The following is a 22740-nucleotide window of genomic DNA, read 5'->3' as shown; positions in this document are numbered from 1 at the left end:
GCCATCCCACTAAGGGTTAAGGTTTCAACATATGAATTTTGGGGAACACAAATACACAATTCAAAACAGTGACGAATGCTTATTCCATACCTGGCACCACAGTAGCCTCTTTGCACAGATTATGTCATACAGTCCTTGCACCATCCATAATTTAGGAATTCTTACCCTGCATTTGTTAGATGGGGAAACCAAAGCTAGAGAAAACAGGCCACATAAGTAGCAGAGAGAGAGTCAGTATTCAAACCTAGTTTTAGCTTCTTTCCAATACAACTAAGCTGGTTCAGCACTGATACCACGCTGCTACGCCAGCCTTCATTTACCTGCCCAGCCTGCCCATTTTCAACACATAAATTGGAAAAAGGGCGCTAGCATGGAAGCCATAGCCCGGGCTCTCCTTTCAGCCCCACCATGTACCAGCCATGGGGTCTTCAGATCACTACCTGGTTGCTGGTCTCATCTGTAAAATAAGAGCCTGGGTCCGGTGAACTTGAAAAGCTGCCATCCAGGTCTGCAAATCTGCAAGTTGGCCTGGGAAACATGCAGCAGCCATACCCCATGGCTGCCCTCCACCCTCCTCACTCCCGCAATCAAATGTGAAAAGAACTGGACATTGGCTCCATTTTGATCTGTTTATTGATAAATCGAATGAAAAATAGAAATCACATAAAAGGGTAGAAGATCATAAATGTGGTTAACAGGGGAGAATGGGTATAGCACTGGGAGGGAGAATGAGGTCGGCCATACCATCAGAGGAGAGAAATGACAAGGGGAGGAGAGAGGAGGAAGAAAGAAGGCATCTGCTAAAAATCCCACAGCTCACCTTTCACTTTCTCGTGTCACCCAATCATTCTTTCCTGGACAGAATTAACAGCTGGAAATGGTTTAAGGGCAACATCTAGTAGTTTGTCTAGAACACATGGGAGATGGGGAATTGGAAGGAATAGGGGCATAGGATTTAGAGAGGTTCTCTCACTTGAACCTGTCACCAGAACCCTTTCTATGGTGAACAGTCTTGAAGCTTAATCTTGGTCTCAGTTCAGCCATGAACTAACTGTGACCTTCGGCAAGTCACTTCCCCTCTCTGGGCCTTTCCCTGGCTGGAACACAAGAAAATTCGACTCTATGGTAGGCTCTACTCTGGCTCCAGCAATGCCAAATGTGTTAGTGACCTGAGCTAGGCCAGGAAACTGGCTCATTTTTGGAGAAATAAAACTACTCAGAGGCCCAGCCAGAGGGATACAGTGCTGGCCTTCACTGGAGTTCACTCTTTCGGTGGCAGCAGCAATTCAGGGGGTGAGTATAAGCACACACACCTATGAGAACTCACTCTTATTGCAAGAGTGATCATTGCAGTGCTCTGAGCCTGGGGTTTTGCTCTACAAAGAAGGCAGGTCCAGGGGATAGGGGGTGATCCAAACACAGCAGTCACACACTATGTAGGAACTGGGGGTGCAGGGTACAGTGGAGGTAAGAGAGGGGTGTGGGCTTTGGGGCGGGGTTGGGAGATAGAGCCATGCCAGCACCTCACCGTGTGCCAGACTGCTCATTTCAGATGCCCTCCCCCCTTGAAATAGAGGCCTGGGCCCCTTGGTCTAGTTGAAGCAGCTCTTCAGGTAGAGATGCCACACTTGGCATCAAGATCCTTGATTCCTGTGGAGTTGATACCATCGCAGCAGGGGTCAGGGTTGTCTCCATTGGCTGGAGTCAAATGAGGTAGGCTGACTCAGTCTCGCCCTTGCCTTCCATGCTGACAAGCAGGACGCTCATCGGTGGCTGGCCGTCCTCCCACTCCAGCTCTGAGCTTTGGGGCCCAGAACTGCCAGCCCTTCCTTGCTAGCTGGGCAGGCCTAGCATGGCCTGAGAAAGCTGACCACAAGACTACCTAAACAGGCTGGCTCTCCACAACCTGCATGGATTGGGGTCAGCTGTGACAACTTCAGGGGCAAAAGGTCCCCAAATGAAGAGGTCAGGGGAGAAGAGTCTACATCCGAGGTTTCTGAGAGAGTGTGGTTCTGGTTCTGAAGTCCCGAGCCACACTGTTTCTTAATTAGATAGCCAGGAGTCAGATTCTAGGACAGGAGGATGGCGGGAAGGTGGGGGGGGGAGCTGCAGTGCGTGAGCCACAGTGCATACACCTGCACATGTATGACAGGGTAATGGGGATACTTAGGGAAAGACATTGTGCCTGGCCTACCTCAGTAAGGGGACTTTACACTCCCCAGGGTGAAACTGCCAGAGGCCCATATCTGACAGCCTTTGGCAGATTCTCCCAATACCGCACCCTGAACATTTCCATAGGGATGCTGGTCCCCAGTTCAAGGCAATTCAGCAAAGCTTTATAAAGTAACTTCTCTACAAAAGGCACAACAGAGGCCCCCAGGGGGCTGTGAGAGCACGGCTGGGGTTGAAGGGGAAGCCTAGCAGCAGCAGCCCAGGACCCTGGGGGTGGGGCTCCCCTGCTGCTCCAGCTCACTGCTCCAAGACCTTGAAGGACAGTGGGGTACCACTCTTGGCAAAGGATTTCATCAGACTGCTAGGATAGATGCACCCAAGCTTTTCTGGGGTTGGGAAGCCCCAGACCCTATAGAGAGACAAGCTTAGCCGATCCCCAATATAGAAGGGACCCACCCATTTGGCACTGCTGCCATTCCTGGGGAGTGACAGCAAGAGGACCTGATCACCCACGTTCCACTCCTTCTCCTGGCTCTCCCGCTTGAAACGCCTATTCTCCGCCTTTTCACTGGCCTTGTCAGCCACCCTCCAGTGGAGCTCCAGCAGCTCCCCCATCAACTGGAACAAGAAGATGTCCATCTTGAGCCCTTCAATATTTGCACTGCTCATCTCCCACCACAGGGGCTCAGTGAGCCTCACCTCGCCCCCTGTCAAGATCTGGAACGGCGTGGCCTGGGTGGAGGAGGCCCTGAAGGCCAGATGCAGCAAGGGCAAGGAAGCTGCCCACCTCTTGCCGTGCAGAAAGATGAACTCCTTGAGGGCCCTCTTGAATTCCCAGTAGGCCCCTGAGCTCGTCAGGCAGGGGAACTGCAGGTCCCTACTCAGGGAGGCCGTCTGGGCTCCCAGGGCCAGTCCACAGCTCACCAGGACATGCCGGGCAAACTGGGGACCCTGGGCAGCCTCCATCCTCACGGGAACGCCCCACCTTGCAAACACATGCTGAAGCAGCACCTGGGCCACAGCCGTGTGCGTGTAGGGCTTCAGCGGGAACGCCTCTACCCACCTGGTGTTGGGGTCAGCCACAATCAGCACATGCTTGTGGCCCTCCTCACTTATGGTGACTGGGCCCACCACCTCGATCTGCAGGTTCGACCAGGGGGCGGTCGACCTGAGGGGCCACAGGGACTCAATAACCTTCAACTCACTGCCTAGGAGATTTCGGGGAATGCAGAACAAGCAGCTCCTGCAGTAATCTCTGACGTGCTCCTGCATCCCAGGCCACCACCCCAACAACCGCAGCTTCTTGTAGGTCTCCTCGGGTCTCTGATGGGCCCCCACGGGGAGATCATGCACAGAGAAAATCAAGTCCCTCCGGAGTTGCCTTGGGACCACCCAGACCTTGGGCTTCTTATCTCCCTTGAACAGAAGCAGGCCGCTCTCCTGGTCCAGGCTGAGTGAGTTAAAGGCAGAACTGAAGGGTGAGGAGCCAGACAATTTCTGCCCGGCCTGCAGCTTGGCGATAATATCCGCCAGGGTGCTGTCACTGAGCTGTAATGCCAGCAAGTCGGGCCTCTTGCCCACGGTATGGGGAGACACTATGGGGACCGGCACATCCGTTGGCAAATTCCACCACTGCCCACCCCCCTGAGCACCCTGCTTGGCCAGGGTGTCCACCGTCACGGCAAACAGGGAGCCGCGGTAGGAGGTTCGGTAGATAAACGGAAGGGATGAGAGGCCAGAGGTGAGGGATATGATGTAGGAAAGCAGGCTCGGGTGAGGTAGTGGGGATCCGTCAGAGGACAGGAAGCCCCGAGCCCTCCACAGGGGCAGGAGCTCCCAGAGGAGGCTGAAGACCCAGTTGCAGTGCGTGAGGAAAACCACAGGGAGTGGGGACTGACCGAAGCGCTCCAAACCGCAGGCCACAGCAGCCAGGTGGGCATAGGTTGGTGTATAAGGTGAACAAGAGAAGGAAAGGGAGACAGGGGGGCTGGTGGGAGACAGGACATAGAGACCAAAGCCAGCACACCACTCATCCTCACGGTAAAAGCAATAGCCCGACATGTGGATGCAGACAAAAGTGGACAGGTCGGAAAAAGGAGGCAGAACCTGAAAGAAACGAGTCAGAGAGGACGCGGGCGTCAGCAGTTGGTTTTCCCCCAGCAGGCCCTGGAGAAGGGTCAGTTCCAGGGCCCTCTTGCCTCTGTCCTGTACCAAGAGGGACCATCGGATCAACCATGCTTTGGAAACCCTTCGGCCCTCCGGAGCCTCAGGGTCCACAGTGGTCCGGGCGGCGTATGAAAGGTCCAGGACCACAGGGGTGTCCCCAATGCAGCGGGAAAAATGCTTGAGGGCCCAGGCCACAGCATAGGGGCTGTCTCCCCCTGATTGGGGGCCCTCACTCTCCTCATCAGGGAGGAGGGGTTTTGAGGTATAGGCAATGGGGTGCTTCCTTCCTGAGTGCTCCTGGTAGACAATGGCCGTCAGGGCCACTTGGCTCACCGTCACCTCCAGGCGGAAGGGCAGCTGGGAGTTGGGGGCCATCAGGCAGAGAGCAGACACCAGGGCTCGCTTCAGGGACAAAAAGGCCTTCTCGTGCTCCTGGTCCCACTGCCAGTCTGGCTTCTGCTTGAGGAGGCTGTGCAAGGGGCCCACAAGGGCTTCGTAGTCGGGGATGACATCCCGGTGGGAGTCCATGAACCCCACAAAGAAGGAAAGCGCAGTAAAGTTGTTGGGGATGGTCATCTGGGCCAGGTGGGTAAGAACCTGCTGGCAGGGAGCCTTCCCATCCCAGGGGATGCCCAGGGAGGGAGAAGCCACCACTGGCAGGAGATCGATGTCAAGGGCCCCGTCAGGGGGGTCCTGGAGGCTGAGGCACCGGAGAATTTCTTCTGAAAGGGAAGGGCACTCAGCCCTGAACACCGACACCAGCGAGGAGTCCAGGTCCTCCTCCTCGGCTGGCCTCTGTGCGCCCTGCCCCTCCTCCTGCTCCTCGTCCTGCAGCTCCCTCGGCTCTTCACCCTGCCTCTCCTCCTTCTCTTCCCTGACCTCTTCCACTTTCTGAGGACTCTCCAAAGGCCCCGTGTCGGTGGCATCGCTCAGCTCAGAGATGCTGGCTGACCTAGGAGGAAGGGTCTTCCACACCTTCAGGAAGTTGCCAATGTCGGTGTCCAACCTGCACCGAAACAGCAGAGCAGAGGGTCCAATGGAGGAGGAAAGGTGACAGCCCACCCAAGAGGCCATCCACGGGGAAATCACACCTGTGGAAACCCTGCAGAGCCCCACCTCATTGCTCAGTGACCCTGAGGCTGGGCCGAGTGCCAGCCTCTGACATGGACCTTGCCCACAGATCCTCTACCTCTGCCATGTGCTGGGCCTCAGTATCAGAGATTCCACTGTGCTTTGAAGGTTTGTCCAATCAAATCTCATTGACCAAGTGGCATTTTCAACAAGTTTTAAGCCAATGGTGTGATAAGAATTAGACGACTGGTGCTTCCGATCTGACCCCAGGATGAGCAAGCCAGATCAAGAGAGGGAACGAGGTCTGGCAAGGGACTTGAGAGGACACAGTAGACAGACCTCCTCCACATCACTTTTTTTCCAAACCAGGAAAATGGGAATGGGTGGAGGCCTGGCCCAGGAAGCAGTACCTTGCCCAGAGGGTCCACCACAGTCTCCTGCTGGGCCAGGGAACTGGGAGATGGGGAGCAAGGTGGTTTGGCGGGGTAGAGGCCAGAGGATCTGAGTTACTGCAAACCAGTTCTGCCAGCACCAGCAAAGTGACCTTGGGAAAGTACTTGAATCTCAGATTCCTCATCTGTAAAATGAGGATAGTAGTCATGTATGTCTAACTCAAGTTGCGAAGACCAAGAGGATAAGAACTGTGGAAAAACTTCCACTTGGCACAGACTCTAGACACAGCTGCCCTTGAACACAATGAAATAGGAACGAGGCTGTTCACTGCAGCCATGGTTCCAATAGCATAACACGGATACCATCAATAGCCCTCCACAAGAGACCCGATAACTGTTGGGTATTCATGTAATGGAATACCACACGGCCATTAAAGTGAGCCACACAAATTAACATCTGGAAAAAACAATAAAAAGCTGAGTGCAAATGCCAGTTGTGGAAGGATACATATAGTATTAAAGCATGTGTGCAAAACTGTAAAACAGCAAAACCATATAAGTGGTTTATGGACGCATAAAGAAGTGGTAGAAGTGTAAAGATGTGAAAACATCAAATCGCTCTGCTCACTATTAAGCACTAGAAAAATGCTGGCTAGCACTTAGGGGAAGTTTCTGGTCGGTCCCTGGAGGGGCCGGGAGGCAGGGGAAGCCCATTACCTGTTGGGCTTCCTCAGAAACTCATCCAAGGTGGGGCCATCGCGGCCCAGTGGGTCGTCGGGTACCATGAAGAGATTCCCCGCAAAGGTGAAGGGCAGCAGGCTGGACCCGGGAGAGAAGAGGCACAGTTGCTGAGGAGCCCTAGACCCACCCACGCCCCATCGCTGTCTGGGCATCTCCACAGGGCGAAGACCCACATCTCCCAGCAGATGCTGGTCGGCGCCACCCCAAGGGCCCTCTCCTGGCCCTAACACCCCTGCCAGGGGCTACCTGACATCCAAGGAGAAGGAACAGCCCAATCCCCTCTAAGCCACCTCACCGATCTTTGACCATCAGTTTCTTGGAATTATTCATCAGGATGTGGAGCTGCTCGTTGGTGACAATGATGCCATCTGTCTCCTCCGCCAGCTTTACCATGAACCTGCAAGGAGAGTGGGGATCACTAATGACCCAGGAACCAGCCCCTGCATTCCCCAGTCCTCTGGGAAAATAAACTTGAGGCTTCAAATTGGAGCGTGTTGGACAAAAACTGCCCTTGGTAGTTGGGAAGCCAGGTCCCAGGAGACCATCCCCTCATCTATACAGCCATCTGGGATCACCACTACCACCTGGGAGGGTAAATTGGGATGGATGCCCTGCAACTGTATATTCAAACACAGACCTCTGTTTTACACACAGGTATTCACATACAATGCACGGACACGCACGCAAACCCACACACTTGTCCACATCCACAAGTGCATTCTTATTGCTTCAGTTTCCACATCTGTAAAACATAAAATATGTCCCCTATATAGCTGTGAGGATTAAAGTGGATGACTGAAATATCTAGCTCAGTGCCTGCCATATAGCATACACACAAATTTTCCATTATTCTTCTTTACCAATGAGCAACATTCATGTACATGCTGACACGCACGCATACATACATATGTATGTAAACACATACAAAACACATACAAAAACACACATCTTAATAAACAAACCCATTTCCAAGGATCACTTCTCCTTGAAAGAAGGCTGTGACCAGGAAAAAAAGCAAAGGCCACCTACTTCTTCTTAGCATTCCCTGAAGACTTCCACTCAGGTGGCCCCAAGCATGCTATTCCATGAGTGCTCAGAAGAGGGGCCTTCTGCAGAAAAGCCATCTTCCCTTGCACCCAGGCAGGAAATTAATTACAGGCACTTAAACACCTCACCCAGAAGGCTTGCTCTTTAAGGAGAGATGCCCGAGTTGCCCTGCCCAGTCGTTCCCAGGTCTGAAGGCTGAGAGGATGCCAGGTTTGGGGAAAAGTAGAGAGGTACAGAACTTCTCCCTGCCCATGAGAGGTCCCTAAGTGAAGCCAAGCCCTGTGTCTGCCCAGCATGGACTCTAGCCCAAGACCTGCAACTACAGCAGGACCTTCCCTTCCCCCAAAAGAGCCAGCATCACAGCCTCCTCCTGTGCACACTGGTTGTGCAGCCACGTTGGGAAATGGATGCTTAGGATTGAGAAGTAGGAAGGCATTTGGGCTTTAGCTAGGAGATGCGGCCAGTCTAAGCATTTTCAGACCCCAGCCAGAGCTCCAACCACATACAGCTATACACATTCCCAGTGCCAGGGCTGGGGAACGGAAAGACTGAAGCAGTTCCTTGAGACATGAACTTCAACTGAAAATGGCACCCAAAATCAGATGCTTAGGGAAGCAGCTCACTCGAAGCACCACGAGTCACCGGGCCCAATCCCATTCAAAGCCGTGGATCTCGGCCCATAGGTTGTGGAAGAAAGTCTGTTAACTAAGGGAAATGCAGCTGCAGAATCCCAAAGTCAGAAATGCCTCATGGCCTTGGGCAGAGCCAACCTTGGAGCTCTCTCCTCACTGTGTCCCTCCCTCTGCCTACAGAGCGCTGTGCACCATCCTCTCTCACATGACCCCTCAGATGTGTTTGCTTCCATCTCTCCAGAGCAGACGAGGCAGGACCCCACCTGACACAGCAGCTTAGCCCCCAGAGACCCACAGAAGGCAGGCCTGGGGGCTGGCACACCTGTAATCATAGGTGGTAATCTTCTTGCCATTCTCAAGCTGGGAGGGGGTGATCGAAAGCATCTTGAGGGAATGTAGCTTCGTCAGAAAGTGACTCTCTGGAGGCGAAAGGCAGAAGATAGAGATGGTCAGAGGAAGGGCTAAGTGGAAAAGGCCACGCTGGGGACAGAGAGAGGCAGGAAAAGAAAAAGCTTGATGATGCTGGAGGGGCTGAGCAGCAATAGATAGCTCACCTCTCACCCTCCGGTTCTTCTTCAGCTGCCAGGTGGGTACAAACACAGTGACCTCTCGGTGGCCTCGGTTCCAGAAATACTGCACCGCCATGGCGATGCCACGGCAGGAGAAGAAGTGCTGGAGACCATGTCTGTGGGGGTGGTGGAAAGTAAGGAAGAAATTCCTGCCCAAGAAATGGACCAGCCTTCCCACGCCTCCCTTAGAGCCAGCCCGGGCAGCACAGAGGGCAAACGCCAGGGCACCAGCGTCAGCACCACAAGCACCGACAATGCCCTTTTCCCTTCCCTCCATCATCGAACATTCTGTGAGCACTTACAGGGTGACTGTGTGTGTGTGTGTGTGTGTGTGTGTGTGTGTGTGTGTGTGTCTGTAGGGGCCTCCAAGGGAAGAGGAAGAAGACGGCAACCTCTAAACCCAAAGAGTTCAAGTTAGAGCTGGAAGCAAGCAAACATTCACTGACCATCTACTGTATGCTAGGAGTGTGCTCAGCACAGATATCACTCTACAATCTGGGCAAATTAAGTGGTCTTGCATGTATTTATGCTAACACATACACAGCAGTAAGTGCTGTGCAGAGAGGGCAATGTCAAAGGGTTGGTCAGGAAAAGCTTCATAGAGGAGGTCCGTGCTGGGCCTTAAGGTTGGAGCTAAACATTTGAAAGCTGGCCTGGGGTTGTCTGACACCATGCTATGTAAGGCAGGCTGCAGTGGAAAGAGCATGGGCCTCGACAGTGGACAGATCTGAACCCAATGGCCAGCTGGAATCCTTACTGGCTCTGGGACCTTTGGGTAAGATTTGGCACCTCTCTGAGCCTGTTTCTGCTTCTGTCGAAGAGGGACAGAAACCTACATTTGCAGGGCTGCTGTGACAAGTCCATGCACAGTGCCTAGCATTCAGTAGTCACTCGACGTGGGCCACTTCTCTCCCATCTTTTCCTCATTTGAACCCCATGTCACCCACAGAGGTCAAGGATGCCCATGCTATGTCCCCACCAGACACCCTGCCTCAGGTCTCCAGCATGCCCAGCATGCCCTATGCCATGGCTACTCACACCATGGCCACGCTGCTGCCATCAATGACCACTCGCCGCAACCCCTGGTTTCCAGGTTCCTCCGACAGGTTCAGCTCGAAGGGTGTGTTCAGAGCCTCGTGGTACCTCTGAAAGCTGGTCACTGTGCTGTTCGCCTGTGGTTGTCGAGGCGCTTGCCTCAGGGCCCCCTCCCAAGCCCCCAGGAGCCCTCCCACCTGAGGTTGGTGCTTACTACTGGGAGCCAAGGTGCTGTCGGGCTGGGAAGCCTGCCTCCTGGCCGCCCCCTGGCCCTTCAGGAAGGAGGCACTGCCCTTTGATGGAGGCTGAACCTCGCTCAGGAGCTTGGCTGCATCCAAGGCTGGCCCTGGAACTGTGGGTGCCTTCTGAGCTACAGGCGTTTTCGGCGCTCTGGAGGCTTTTGGAGCCGCGGGGCCTTTGGGGGTTGCAGGTGTTTTGGGAGCTGCGGCCCCTGTTTTAGCCACAGGACCAGTCTGAGCTTTGGGTGTTTTGGGCCCTGCAGGTAATGTTTTAGCTGCAGGCGTTTTCTGAGTTGTGGGAGTTTTTGGAGTTGCAGGCACCACTTGAGCTGCTGCAGCCAGTTGACCCACATCTGCCTTTTGAGCTGTGGGCACCACTTGAGCTGCTGGCTTTGTGGGAGCCGAAGGCACTTTGGGAACTGCAGGTTCTGTGTGGACTGCTGGCATCACGTGGGCTGTAGGCACTTTGGAGGCTGCAGACTGCACTTGATTTGTGGGTGGGGTTTGAGCTGTGGGCACTGCTACAGCCATGGGCACTTCAAGAGTCTCAGGCACTGTTTGAGGACCAGGAACTGACTGAGCCGACAGCCCCCCTTGAGCCACAGGCCTCCCTTGAGTTGTATGCATTCCTTGTCCTGTGGGTGGTGCTGAAAAGGTCCCCTCTTTTGGCTCCTTATAATCCCATTGCATACTTCCTTGATCTCCCGGCTCACTTGCAGCTTGGAGTTGGGGTGTAGTAGTCAAAGGTGGCCCTATCTGTGGAAGTCCTAGGGTAGCCTTGTCCTTTACGCCCGAGCCTCCTGACACCACCAATAAACTCATGACTTTTTGGGGGGTCTCTGGCCTCGGGCAATTCTGTAGGGTTGCCTCTCCTCCTGGCCCCCCACCTGGTCTACAGTCCACGCTGGGCAAAGGAACCAGCTCCTTCTGCTTCCACTCTAGGTTTAAGGGCAAAGGACTCTGCCCTGGCAGTTTGAACTGAATGGGGCCCAGTGGCCTCTGCCAGAAGGGGAAACTGAAGCACGCCTGGGACAGGAGCCAGGCCAGGTGGAGAGAATGCAATTCATTGATCCTCCAGAAGGTTGCAGCAATAGCCCCTGGCCACAAGGGCCCAAAGGCTGGCCCCGGGGCCCAGGCCTTCCAGGCTGGGCACACACCCAGGGCTGACACCGGAGGAGGGTGGAAGGGGAGTTTGTCTTCCACCCTCTGGACCTGCCTCTGCTGTGACAAAGCTTGTGAATGGTTCGCAGAGTCCTGGCTGCTGGCGGATGGCACTGCCCCTTCCTTTCGAGCACTGTCCGTACCACCTTGGTTGTTGGAACCAACCCTGGGGAAAGACCACGTTTGTTGGAAAGACGGAGAGACCAGTCAGGTCCCAAACTCTTTCCTTCAAGTGGGGGAGCAGGGGTAGGGCAGAGAAGCTAGACTAATTCTCCAGAACTTACCGTACCAGCTGGTTTGCTGTCTCCTGCTGTGCGTTTTGGCCTGGAGAGGATCCTAGGCTGGTTAATTTCTTTGAATTTTCTGTGCTCCCGTTCTGGAGGGTCTTTATGTCCAGGAAGGACCCAGGACCATCTCCCACGGACATCACAGCTGAGCCTTCCTTCTGCTGGTGGGGAGGGCAGATCAGGACCTCTGGGTCGGAGCGGGTGTTGGAGGTGCCGATGCGGCTGAGCCACTCGATGATGTCCTCTTTGCCTGCAGCATCCCGCACCAGGCTCAGCAGCAGCTCCTGGACCGCTGGGGGTAGCTGCAGCAGGTCCCCTGCATACTGATCACCACGGATCCAGACCAAAGCCCCAAAGGCCCGGGTCACCTCAGCCTCCCAGATTCCCCGGGGGGTGAGCAGAGGGGCAGGGCCCCAGCGCAGCCGCCCCACCAGCTCCTCCAGCCAGTTCTGGGTCATGATGAAAGACTCGGTCAGCCCGCCCACCATCAGGGAGCCAGGGGGGCCGGGCACCAGGTAGGCCAGGGTGCTCCAGCAGAGGCAGTCCAGGAAGAGGCCCTGGGCCCCAAGGAAGGCACAGTGCAGGGCAGGCGGGTAGCGAACCTCCTTCCATAGCTCTGGGTTGCACAGGCCCTTCAGATACTCCTGAAGCCACAGTGGGGAGAACACAAAAGAAGTCATCCCTTAATAGGGTGGCCAGTGGCTAGCAGTCCCCCACCCAGAAGGCCCACCCCTCGCCAAGAAAGTGCCCTCCCTATGTCTACCAGAAGCCAAGCCCCTATGGCCAGCCTCTCTCTTCCTGGTCCTGCCTCTTCACACACTCATGTTTTTTTCCAGGAGACTCTGACAGAATGGGAGTGGCCTTGAGGGAAGAAGAGCATCTGGGTTTGGAGTCAAGGGACCTGGTTCTACTTCCAATTTGACCTCAGCAGGTTAAGTTAATTGTGGGAAATTTATCATCTTCTCAGGGCCTCAGCCTCTTCACCAGTATGATAGGCTAAACGAGATAATCCTAAGGTCCAATCCTACTCTGGCATTCTAGAATTGTGAAATAGCTAGCGGGGAGGAGGATTGCACCTTACTGAACACCCTCCAGGTGCCAGGAACTTATAGGACCTGGGGAAAGTTATTTATCCTCCCTGTGCCTACATTTCCTCATCTGTAAAATGGGGGAAATAGTTCTGCCTCATTAGGCTATTATGGAACTTCGGTGAGTTAACACAAAGGAAGTGCTTAGCCTAGTGCCTGGCACAGTATATTTCTATTTTGCAGGCTCAGAAGAGCTATGCGGCTTGCCCAAGGACACACAGCTAGAGAATGACTAGGTGAGGACCCACAACCCACCATCTGTCTGACCATGAAACCAGAGCTCTTCCACCTTCTCGGGCTGACTACACAGTGACTACAGGGTAATCCTGTGAGATTCTCAGTTAATATCCCTCCAGAAGGTCTCTAGCACAATCTGTACCCATAACCATGGTAACTCTGTTGCTCAGAGGACACAGAGGAGGAGATAAGTCACTGGGCCAGCATCCGGGGGAACCCCACAGATATGCACAACAGCTGAACCAAAAGGAAGGCCTCTGGCTCTCTGGGCAGACCAAGTCCTCACGGTCACAGGGCTCACGCACTCAGTCTTATGAGGTCTCTGGGATGGGAGAGGTTGGGTTCCTCCACTAGATGGCTGAGTTTCATCAGCAGGACCCCATGAGCTCCAAGTGAGCATGAGTGCACACTCTTAATCAGCCAACACATGTTGACTGCATTCACCCTCATGTCCCTCCATATCCCTGTGTTGATCACAGACATCCTCTTCCTGATCTCCCCTGACAGTCCCATTAGGGAGCAAACGCTCCCTTTTAGATCTCGAGCAGCCATCCTGAAGACAACTCTAGGCCCTCTGCTCAGTACCCAGGCCATCCTTCCCTGCTCCAGCCTATGCTTACCTCTTTCACCTGACCCAGGCCATAGACTGCCAGACCCTTCCCCAAAGGGCCTGCAATGCACCCAGGCACTTAGGTCCAGGTCTTACTCATTTTCAAATCAGTCCCGAAGCAGCTCAAAACCTGACAGAAAACCCAAGCCAACTCCTCACACCCAGAACCTCAACTGGACCCACTGCTCAGCAAGGGTGGATCTGACCAGGTGCAGGATCACTTCTCACAGACCTTAACAAACTCCCCCACCCCATATACCCCACATCCTAACCACGCGAAAATAACATGTAAATATGAAGAGATGTGCTGGGAAAGAAGATTGTGGGTGGTTTCTTTCTCTTTGTGCAAAGAGCTTAAAATACTTATTGTACCATTAACTGTTCAATATTTTTTAACTAAAAGATATATAGGAACTGAAATAATTTTCAAAATAATAAATCTGAATATATATTGAACACTTACTATATGCCGGGCTCTTTAAGCACATTATCTCATTTATTCCTCTCTCAGTCCTATAAGGAAATTACTATCATCCTCATTTTAGATGAGCATGGACAGGCACATGTCCAAGGTCACACAGATAGTAGGCTGGGACACTCAGCCAGTCTGACTCCAAAGTCTGGGGTCTTAGTCACGACACTGTCTCTATTTTCAAGCAAAAAAAAAAAAGATAGGGAAGCAACAGACATTTTTAATCCAGAAACTATCTGGAGCAATGTTCCTGCTTAAAAGCCCACCCAAACCTTTTTCCTCTAAGAGGAGAAAAAGTAGAGAAGTGGTAGGAACAAAATAAGCACAGAAAAAGAGTGGTATGTTTGTGAAAACATATTGCCCAATATCCCACAGGTCCTTTGTCAACCTGTAAGTTAAATAAAAACACCAAATAGGTTAACACTGCTCTACACTTGATCAAGGTGCTTTATTATTTAACACCTGATCTGGGATTCTCCTTTCTCATAAGTCAGCTACCATTCATTGTCTGCCTTCCAGAAGCACCCGAAATTACACTAAAGAATACTTGAAAGGCTCAGAAAATGGCAGCACCAAGAACTTTGGAATTGAGAGTGAAGGGGCAGACTGAGGTAAAGTTGTTTGAGGAGTAGAGCCAGAAGCCAAAGCTCCCCACAACCCCCCCAACATACATACAGACTGGGCAAGTACCTCTCTATCCACTGGAGATTTGTTCTCTACAGAGCTGAAAACAGGTCCTAGAATTAGAGGTTAATCGGCATATTTGAGAGCGTGGGTACCATACAAAAAGCATAGGGGAACAAAGAAGGGCCAGATAATGTGGTCTACAATGAAAGCTGAGTGCAAAGAAACTCATTGATCCCATTCACAGGTTCATCAGCCAGACCCTGACTCTCTAGGATGAAGAATAGAAAAATACATTTGGAAATCCAGCCAGCCCAAGCTCAAAGACCACCAGACGGGTTATCTAACGGACAGTGCCCCCAGAGCTCTGCATAGCCAACCTCAAAATCAATAAACCTCAGCCTCAGCTCCCAATCGGCTCTTTGACCTTTATTTTTAATCTTGCAAAGATTAAGTGATATATGAAGAAAGCTTCTAATGTGAGGTAAATATATAGAAAACACACAGAAAGGGGTACGAGTAAATTGAAGGAAGAGAAAGTAGGGAGGGAGAAGAAAATTTCAAGCCGTTTACTTTCCTCAGAGAGATAATAGAGAACATTGTACAGACTGAATAAGAACAGGATACTATTTTTAAAAAAGAGAATTCAGAGAGAACATAAATGACTTTTAGACATTAAAAATATGATGGCAGAAATGAAAGACCCAAGACAAAGGTTGGAAGATAAAGTTAAGGAAATCTCCAGAAAGCAAAGCAAAAAGTCAGAGCTGGAAAATAAGAGAAAAAAATAAGAAAAGTGGATTAGTCAGTCCAGAAAGCCCAATGTCTCAATAGGAGTTCCAGAAAGAGAGAACACGGAAAACACAGAGGAGAAAATCAGTGAAACATTTCCAGAAAATGCCCTAGATCTGAAGAGCATGAGTGTACAGATAGAAGGGCCCACCGATTATGGATGAAGGCAGAGCCAAACAAAGGGGTCTTACTAGGAAATCTCAGAACAGGGGAAACTACAAACTTCCAGAGAGAAGAAACTTCACATACAAAGGAACAGGAATCAGAATAGCTTCAGACATCTGAAAAGCAAGAAGTCAATGGAGTACTGCCTTTACACTTCTGAAGGAAAAGAATTTTCCATTTATAATTCGATACCAGCCAAACTAGCAATCAAGTGATCTTCGGATAAGCAATCCCAACATTTACCTCCTATAAAAACCTTTCTCAGAAAGCTACCGGAGAGTATTTTCCAGCATAACAAAGAAAGGAAACAAAGAAAGGAGACCAACATAGGAAAAAAGCAAAGGCAATCTCCAAAAAGCAAAGGAAAATCTCAGAATTTATTCATTCATTCAACAAATCATTACTGAGCACCTACTATGTGTCATCCTAGGATGGACAGCTAGTTCAGACTGGAGAAGACTCAAGAGACAAGCACATTGAGAGCAGTCATCAGCATTCTCTTTAGCAATGCACCATCTTTCTAACTTGATGAAGCTACTGGTGGATGTGTTCTACCAACCCAAAAAAGAGAAAGACATTAGGTCCAGAAAACAAGACATCTAACAAAGAAAAAAGGCATAGGGAGGCCAAGAATGACAGCAAAAGGAAGTCTCAGGATGACAGCTGTGTAGGCTGGACCAGACAGAAGGAAGGATGTCTCCAAGAAAAAATTTGGAACTGAAAGAATACCTTGCACCTATTTTCCTTGTAGAAATTGTAGTGAGGGGCCACTGAAAGTTGTAAGAATTAGTAATAGGTACAGAGAAAAGCAAGCATATTGAAAAACAAAGAGTTCTTAACCTCAATGCAATAAAAAAGTAAGAAAGACAACATAATCATTGTACATTTTAATGTTTAGAAGTTAGCGATATTTGCATAGGCATAGTGATGCAAATACTAAACTTAAATTTAACAGAAGATTGAAAAATAACTATATTGGGAATAAAGAGGGGAATGGCAATATGAGGAAGTTAAATCCTCACCTACAATAAGATGAAGTAAAAAAACATTTAAAATTAATTAATCAAATGATAACAGTATCCAAAATTTTTTTGGAAATGTGCAAATGTGTAAACGCCAGAGCAAACATTATCTACAAGGAAGGGCACTGAAGAGAGTCGAGAACAAGGCAGGAGTCACTGTGTTCTATTGTGTGCTTTTTCAAAGTTATTAGACTTTCAAATTGTAAATTACTTTGATAATAGAAAAATTAAGTTTAAAAAAAAAGGGAAAGGTTAGGTGCCTATAACACAATTAGGTATGCTGGTAAGTGTTTAACTATCAGCCAGTTGGGGAACAGCCCTGATTTGTAGCATTTGCCAATTTCTGTGATGTAAATGCTCCCACCATGGCATATTTCAAACTACCAAGGGGACTCCACTGGCTTGCAAACTTCCTGAAATTTTAACAATAGGTCAGTAGGAGCCACCTCCAGCATACCCCTGGCCACTACCAACTACGTGGTACCGCTCACAGTTAGTATGGAGCAGGGACAGATGAACCCTCCTTTCCACTTGCTGATTTCACCTCAGAAGCCAGGCCTCCCCAAGTGTTTGTTTCTGCTGCCCAGGAAGGTGATTCCAGCAATGCCTTCATTATTTTTCAAATCCTACCACAAGACAACAATGTAAAGGCGCTCTCGAATTCTACAGAGATTTTCCTGGAAAACCAGCCACATATGATGTAGAAACACACCGAGGCCCTTCTTTCAATGAGCCTGTATCCTTCCTGACCCTTCCTCCCCTCACCAATAAGACACACCTATCCTCACCCCTTCTCCATCCTGCAACCTCTAGTCTCAGAGTCCTCACAGCCAATTGGCCTATGTATAGTAGGCTGTTATCAAAGTGCCATGATTCTGTGTCCCTACAGCTGGGATTGGGGTCAGTCACAGCACCTCCATATTGAAACTTGGGAAATTTTCTTATATCAGATCCCGGGACCTTAGAGAGCATGTAATCCAAGCTTCTCACTTTTCGAATGAGGAGCCTGAGACTCAGAGAGGGAAAAGGACTCACTCACTCCAAGTTACACAGCTAACAACAATAATAACTGACATCTGTACTCTACGGCTCTCCACGTTTTGCAAAAGTACTTAAGCATGCATTATTTCAGCTGGCTCTCGCAACCCCTCCATGAGGTGGGTGTTATTATATCATTTTATAGATGAGAAAATAGGCTCAAGAGGGTAAATGCTTTGATGGAGTTAGGAGGTAGCAAACTCCAATCTCAAACCCTCTCCACCATACTCCTCTGTCTTAGTGTAACCTGATGACAGCAAATTGAGCCCCAGTCTCCTAACTCCTGGGACAAAGCCTTATACTCCCCACCTTCTTCGCCCTCTTGTTCCAAACTTCCAAGCATCTGTTCTTTCTGTTCATTCTGTGAAATAAGGGAGGAAGTTGCCTAGAATATCCGTACACTATGTTTCCACCTTCGATGGTGCCTTTCCCCAGGGGAAGACAAAGGGGAAGGAGGTGACAGGGTGGGGGAATTGAGGGAGCCACTGGCTACATTAACAGGGCCTGGGGTGTGAGGGAGGGATCTTTTAGGTGGCAGTGGGAGCAGGAGCAGACAGGCCCGGAGAAGCTGACCTAGGGTTTAGGCAGGGGGCAGGGGAGCTGGGCACCTCAGAAAACACCAGTCCTATGAAAGAGTGAGCGAGCTGTTGTACTTCAAATTAACAAAAAGATTAAAAATCCAAAACAACCCAAAAGCCTCCTCTTGTTAACCAACCCTATCCCAGCTACTGAAAAGTCTTAATTTCAGGGGCTCCCGCACATCTATTCTCTGGGCAGACACCCCTCCCCTCCCCCAGCACCTCTGTCAGAATTTGAGAAAATGCTGACACAGCAGCTCAACAGAGGGGCTGAGGGAGGAACTTTCCAGCCTGCCTGACTGTCTGCCCGCCCGCCTGCCTGCTGGCCAGCATGTTCTGGGCCTCCCCCACCCATGGCCTTGACCAATTAGTATATCAGTACAGACCCAGCTGGGGAAGGGGTGTGTGTTGGGGTGGTCGGGGGCAGAGGGAGGCTGTAGCATTCCTACCAGGAAAAGATAAGATAAAAGAATCTGAGGGAAGAGGGAGACCTTGGCCATGACTGGGGGTCAGAGGGAACCTGAGAGGCCCAAGTAGAGGAGAAGACTGTGAGAGAAGCCAGAGAGAACGCAAGAGACACACTGTGACCTGGCCTATTCAAGTGTCCAGCCCCATACAGCAAGCTCTTTCATGTGAAAGCCCGCAGCTCTCCTCCCAAATTCCCACCCATCCCCAAGGGCTGGTGGCTTCCAGAGCAGCTGCACCCGCACCCCTGAGCCACTGCAAGAAGCTATCTAAGGCATCAAGAGTGTGGGGCAGGGAGCCCGGAGCTCTAGGTTCTGGTCCCAGCCCTGGTCACCCCCACCTACCTGACCCTGAGCACTCAGGCAGGCCCCTCACTCTCTCCAATGCCCAACACCTCCTCTGTAAAATGCCAGCATTGCTTTAGCAGCATTTCTAAGAGCCTCTCCAGCCCCAGCACTCTGATAGGGGACAGCCCAGGTTTTAAGGAGACTTTAAAAGAGACAGAAGGGTCATCTTGGTGGAGAACAAAGAGGTGTGTTGCAGAGGCCACTGAAATGCAGGACTTTAATGCAGGAGTGGATTTGTGGATGCTGGGGCCCTGGCCAAGGACGGCTCCTGGAGGTACACAGGCGGGGGAACCTCTCTCAGGGCACTTGCGGGGCAGAAATGACAAGCAAGAGAGAGAGTGGAGCAAAAAAAAAAAAAAAAGAAGAAGAAGAAGAAAAGAAGAAGAAACGAGATAGAAGGAACCAATACTGCAGATCTGGAAAGACAGGAGGATGGCCCAGTACCTGCCGGCCACACTGCCAAATCCAGGTCGGGGGACCTCAGGGGATCTCTGTCTCCCCGGGAGGCAGGGAAACGGGAGAGGGGTCTGGTAGGAAGGGACGGGTGGGGGTGGGGAGAAGCTGTTTACCTTGGCTTTGCCCATGTTCTCCCTGGGCCCCTCGAGCTGCAGCCAGAAGTAGGGGTTGTCGGGGCGGCTCTGGAAGGCGTTCAGCTTGATCCTGAAGATGCGCTGCACTTGCAGCCGCTGCCGCTGCACCCGGGGCTTCGATTTGGTCTGCACCATGACCCATTCCTGCGCCGGAGGGTCGCCCCCGGACAGGAGCATGGCTGCCCCACCCGCCCCTGGAAGGAAGGAGCCCAAAGTGTCACCGGGATCCCAGGGCGAAAGTCGCCCCGGCCCCCGGCCCAGGGAGCCCAGGCCACGCCCCCGACTCCCTGCGGCGCGCCCCCAGTCTCGGTCTTGGTCCCCGTGGCTCGCGGACCCACCCGCCACCGCTCGGGCGACCGCCCTCCCGAGCTCCGTTTCTTTCGGCGGCGGCTCCCGCGACAATCTCTTCCTGCCAGGGGTTGAAGCTGGGGGTGGGACCGGTCGGGCTCCCACCGCCCTTCCCTCCGCCCCCAGCCTTCCCCCTTCACCACTCCGCCAGTCCCTTCGGGATGAGCTCCTTCTCCGTCTTCTGGGCAGCTTAAAGGGAGGAGGAAGGCGGGGGAAGAAGAGAGGCGGTAGGAGGGTCCTGGAAACCTCTGCCTTCCACCCAAGTTTTGGGCCCAGACCCAGAATCCAGGGGTCAAAGTTAATTTCCTTCCACGTTCCCCTTTCCCCAGTGGAAGGAAAAGGAAGGAGAAGGAGGGGCATTTGGTTAGGGGAAAGGGGTCTTGGTTTCGGGGACCTGGTCTTTCTCCCCATTCCGCCCTCCCACCCCGCCGCCTCCCAGGCCTCGCTGGAGAACGGGGACCTGTGCCCCTCCTTCCCTGGAGGAAAGGGTTAAGGGAGAGCAGGGTGGGGAGCCCGGGAGGCCGGGGCCTGAGGAAACTCTGGGCTGGAAACCGAGCAGGAAGGAGAGCAAAAGCACCGCCTCCCCACCCCTCCCCCCAAGTCTGGGGACAGCCAGGAGCTGGCAGGCAGCCCAGACCCTCCTGAAGCCCCCAGGGCTGGAGGGGCCTCCCCGCCCGAGTTTTCAGTCTTGTGTTGTTTATGAAAGCCCTTTTTAGCAAGTTTGAGTTATACCCTGAAGAGAGGCTTTAGGATGGGAGTAAGGGTCTGATGGGGAACGCAGCTTCTGAGGGTTTCCTCAACCCATGACCCACAGCCAGCTGCTTGGCCTCAGTGGTCAGGGACTAGCCCTAGGCTAGGGGCCACCTCCAACACCGGGCCCTGGAGGCGTCCCCAGCACAAAGAACACCTTATGCAGCCCTGTGGCTTGAACAGAACCTGGCTCTGTGGAGGGCACAGTCTGCATCCTAGGCCTCGGTGACCTTTATTTTCCAAACCAAAACCCAGAGCCACAATCTGACAGGCACAAGTGTACCTATGGAGACAAAGGGCAGTAGACTTTAAATTAGGGCTGGCCTGGAACACCTGGGCTGAGGGGCCATCTTTTGTGTGTGTGCAAGCAAGAGCCAGGAGTGCCCCACTGCAAGGAAGGGGCCGGACTGGGGGATGGAAGATGGGCTCACGCCACTCGGAGTCTGGACTGAACTCAGCCCAACCAGTCCTACCCCACTTCTGCCGCTTCTCCCTAGATTGGAATCCAGATAAGGAAAAAGGTGATCTGTGTCACCTCTGGCTCCGAGGCTATTCTGCCTGCCCTGTGTCATGTCCCTGACCTGCCCCCTCCAGCACCTTGAAGCAGAAGACTCTCAGGGTAAACTGTCTCTCTCCACTCTTCCTACCTCTAACTGCCCTCCCTTCATCAGAAGAACCTCCTGCCCTATTGTGCTTCAGTTTCTCCTCTGAAGCAAGGTGAGGGACACGTGTCCCTGCTCCTCACTAATAAATATTTACCTTTTGTTGCCTCTTCCAACTGACTGTGGACCTCAGCACAGTGGCATCTTCAATCCTCTGTTCAAAGAGACTGTGGAGGGGAAGAGGTCTAGCTTAGCAGTCAGGTACTTAATAAATGGGTAAAAGAAAGTAATTCATTTAAACTCCTGTGCCTTCATTTCCTTAGCTCATAAAAATGGGGACAATAATACCTACAGCACAAGTTGTAAATCAGACTACACAGGTACAGGTATCACACCTGGCACATTGCCTTTCAAGGAGTGGACACCCAATACATTTTAATTTTCCCTTCCTAGATCTTATCTCTTTTCTGCCACCTCAGCTCTGGCCACTGTGTCACCATACTTTCCTAGAGATCCTCCTCCTTCCTATCCTTTCACATCTCACTGCCACAGAGATGCCACCAGCCTGGCTCCCAGATCAGATTCTCCTTACCTTTCCTGCAAAATCATGCCCCACCTCCTGCTTTTTTTCCACTTAGATGTAGTGGATTTGGTTAGATAACCCTAGTTCTAGCCCCAGCTTTGCTGGTGATGAGTTGTGCATTCTTAAGCAGGTAGTTAAATCCCTTGACCTCTCTGGGCTTCTTCATCTAAATTCATTCATTGAGCCAAACTCATTCAACAAATTCAACACATATTTATTGAGTGCTGCTATGAGCCAGCCAAGCCCTGGGAGTACAGCATTAACTATAACAAGTATCTCCCTACCCTCATGGAATAGGCAAAGAAAGACCCTGATTTTAGGGAATGATATATACTCTGCTAGAAATAAAACAAGGTGTGGTAATGGAGAGTGGCCTGATGGAGCCTCTCTGGTTGAGGTGATATATTTCAGCCAGAGGGAGAACAAGAACATGGATACTGAGATGGCAACACACTAAACTTAACAATATTTGATCCAAGTCTCTCCCCAGCTTGAATACATTTAGCGATTCGTTGCCTAAAGTATTAGGTTAAAACTTGTTCCTCTCCGTAACCCAAATCTACCTTCCAAACCTTGTGTAGAAGGATCCAAGTCTAAGTAGAAATAGATATGTCTAGGCATGTCTGGCAACAGGGTAGCTCACGCTGCCAGGAGCCTGTTTGCAGAAGGAATGAGAAGCCTCCAAGAGAAAGCTCATAGCGATTACAGGAGGAGTCTGCCCTGTGAGCCTGACAATAATAGATCTTATACCTTCTAGGCTCTAAAGGGAGAGGCAGTTCTGTCACTCGAAGACCTCTCCACCTAGCCCAGACCCTGCCTCGCCCAGTTCCTGGAGATGGGGGTAGGGAGCCCTGGGACCCAGGCAGCCTGCTTGGAACCTTTGTATAGAGTAACCCAGAGGGGAGATAGGCCTCTTC

At 51.8% G+C, this 22740-nt stretch overlaps 1 protein-coding gene across 4 annotated transcripts; it reads right to left on the bottom strand.

Annotated features, from left to right (window-relative positions):
• Positions 1-2131: 2131 nt before the first annotated feature.
• On the bottom strand, positions 2132-20436 carry NYNRIN (NYN domain and retroviral integrase containing). 4 transcript variants are annotated; one of them, XM_039870412.1, is made up of 9 exons: positions 19520-20436; positions 12115-12156; positions 11510-11673; positions 9829-11391; positions 8776-8906; positions 8544-8640; positions 6838-6939; positions 6519-6620; positions 2132-5344 (listed from the first exon to the last, which is right to left on the bottom strand). In XM_039870412.1, exons 1-9 carry the CDS (start codon positions 20297-20299, stop codon positions 2470-2472), a joined length of 5856 nt encoding a protein of 1951 aa, XP_039726346.1. In that variant the 5' UTR covers positions 20300-20436; the 3' UTR covers positions 2132-2469. The 4 variants fall into 4 exon arrangements, with proteins under 4 accessions (XP_039726346.1, XP_039726345.1, XP_039726347.1 ...); XM_039870411.1 differs by having other exon boundaries at positions 11510-12156; positions 19520-19734; positions 19879-20435; XM_039870413.1 differs by lacking the exon at positions 12115-12156.
• Between the last annotated feature and the right edge of the window lie 2304 nt (positions 20437-22740).

The sequence above is a fragment of the Pteropus medius genome, unplaced genomic scaffold (genome assembly GCF_902729225.1).
Source record: "Pteropus medius unplaced genomic scaffold, Ma_sr-lr_union100, whole genome shotgun sequence".
Classification (NCBI taxonomy): Eukaryota; Metazoa; Chordata; class Mammalia; order Chiroptera; family Pteropodidae; genus Pteropus; species Pteropus medius.
The sequence above is the reverse complement of the archived record's forward strand: the minus strand, read 5'-3'. Positions and strand labels throughout refer to the sequence as shown.

Coding starts and splice junctions, on each gene's coding strand:
- NYNRIN (XM_039870410.1), bottom strand. CDS start 20,299: ATGGGGAGAAAGACCAGGTCCCCGAAACCAAGACCCCTTTCCCCTAAC. Junction 11,392..11,509: donor ACAGCAAACCAGCTGGTACG/GTAAGTTCTGGA, acceptor GTCTTTCCCCAG/GGTTGGTTCCAACAACCAAG. Junction 8,641..8,775: donor GAAGAACCGGAGGGTGAGAG/GTGAGCTATCTA, acceptor TTTCGCCTCCAG/AGAGTCACTTTCTGACGAAG.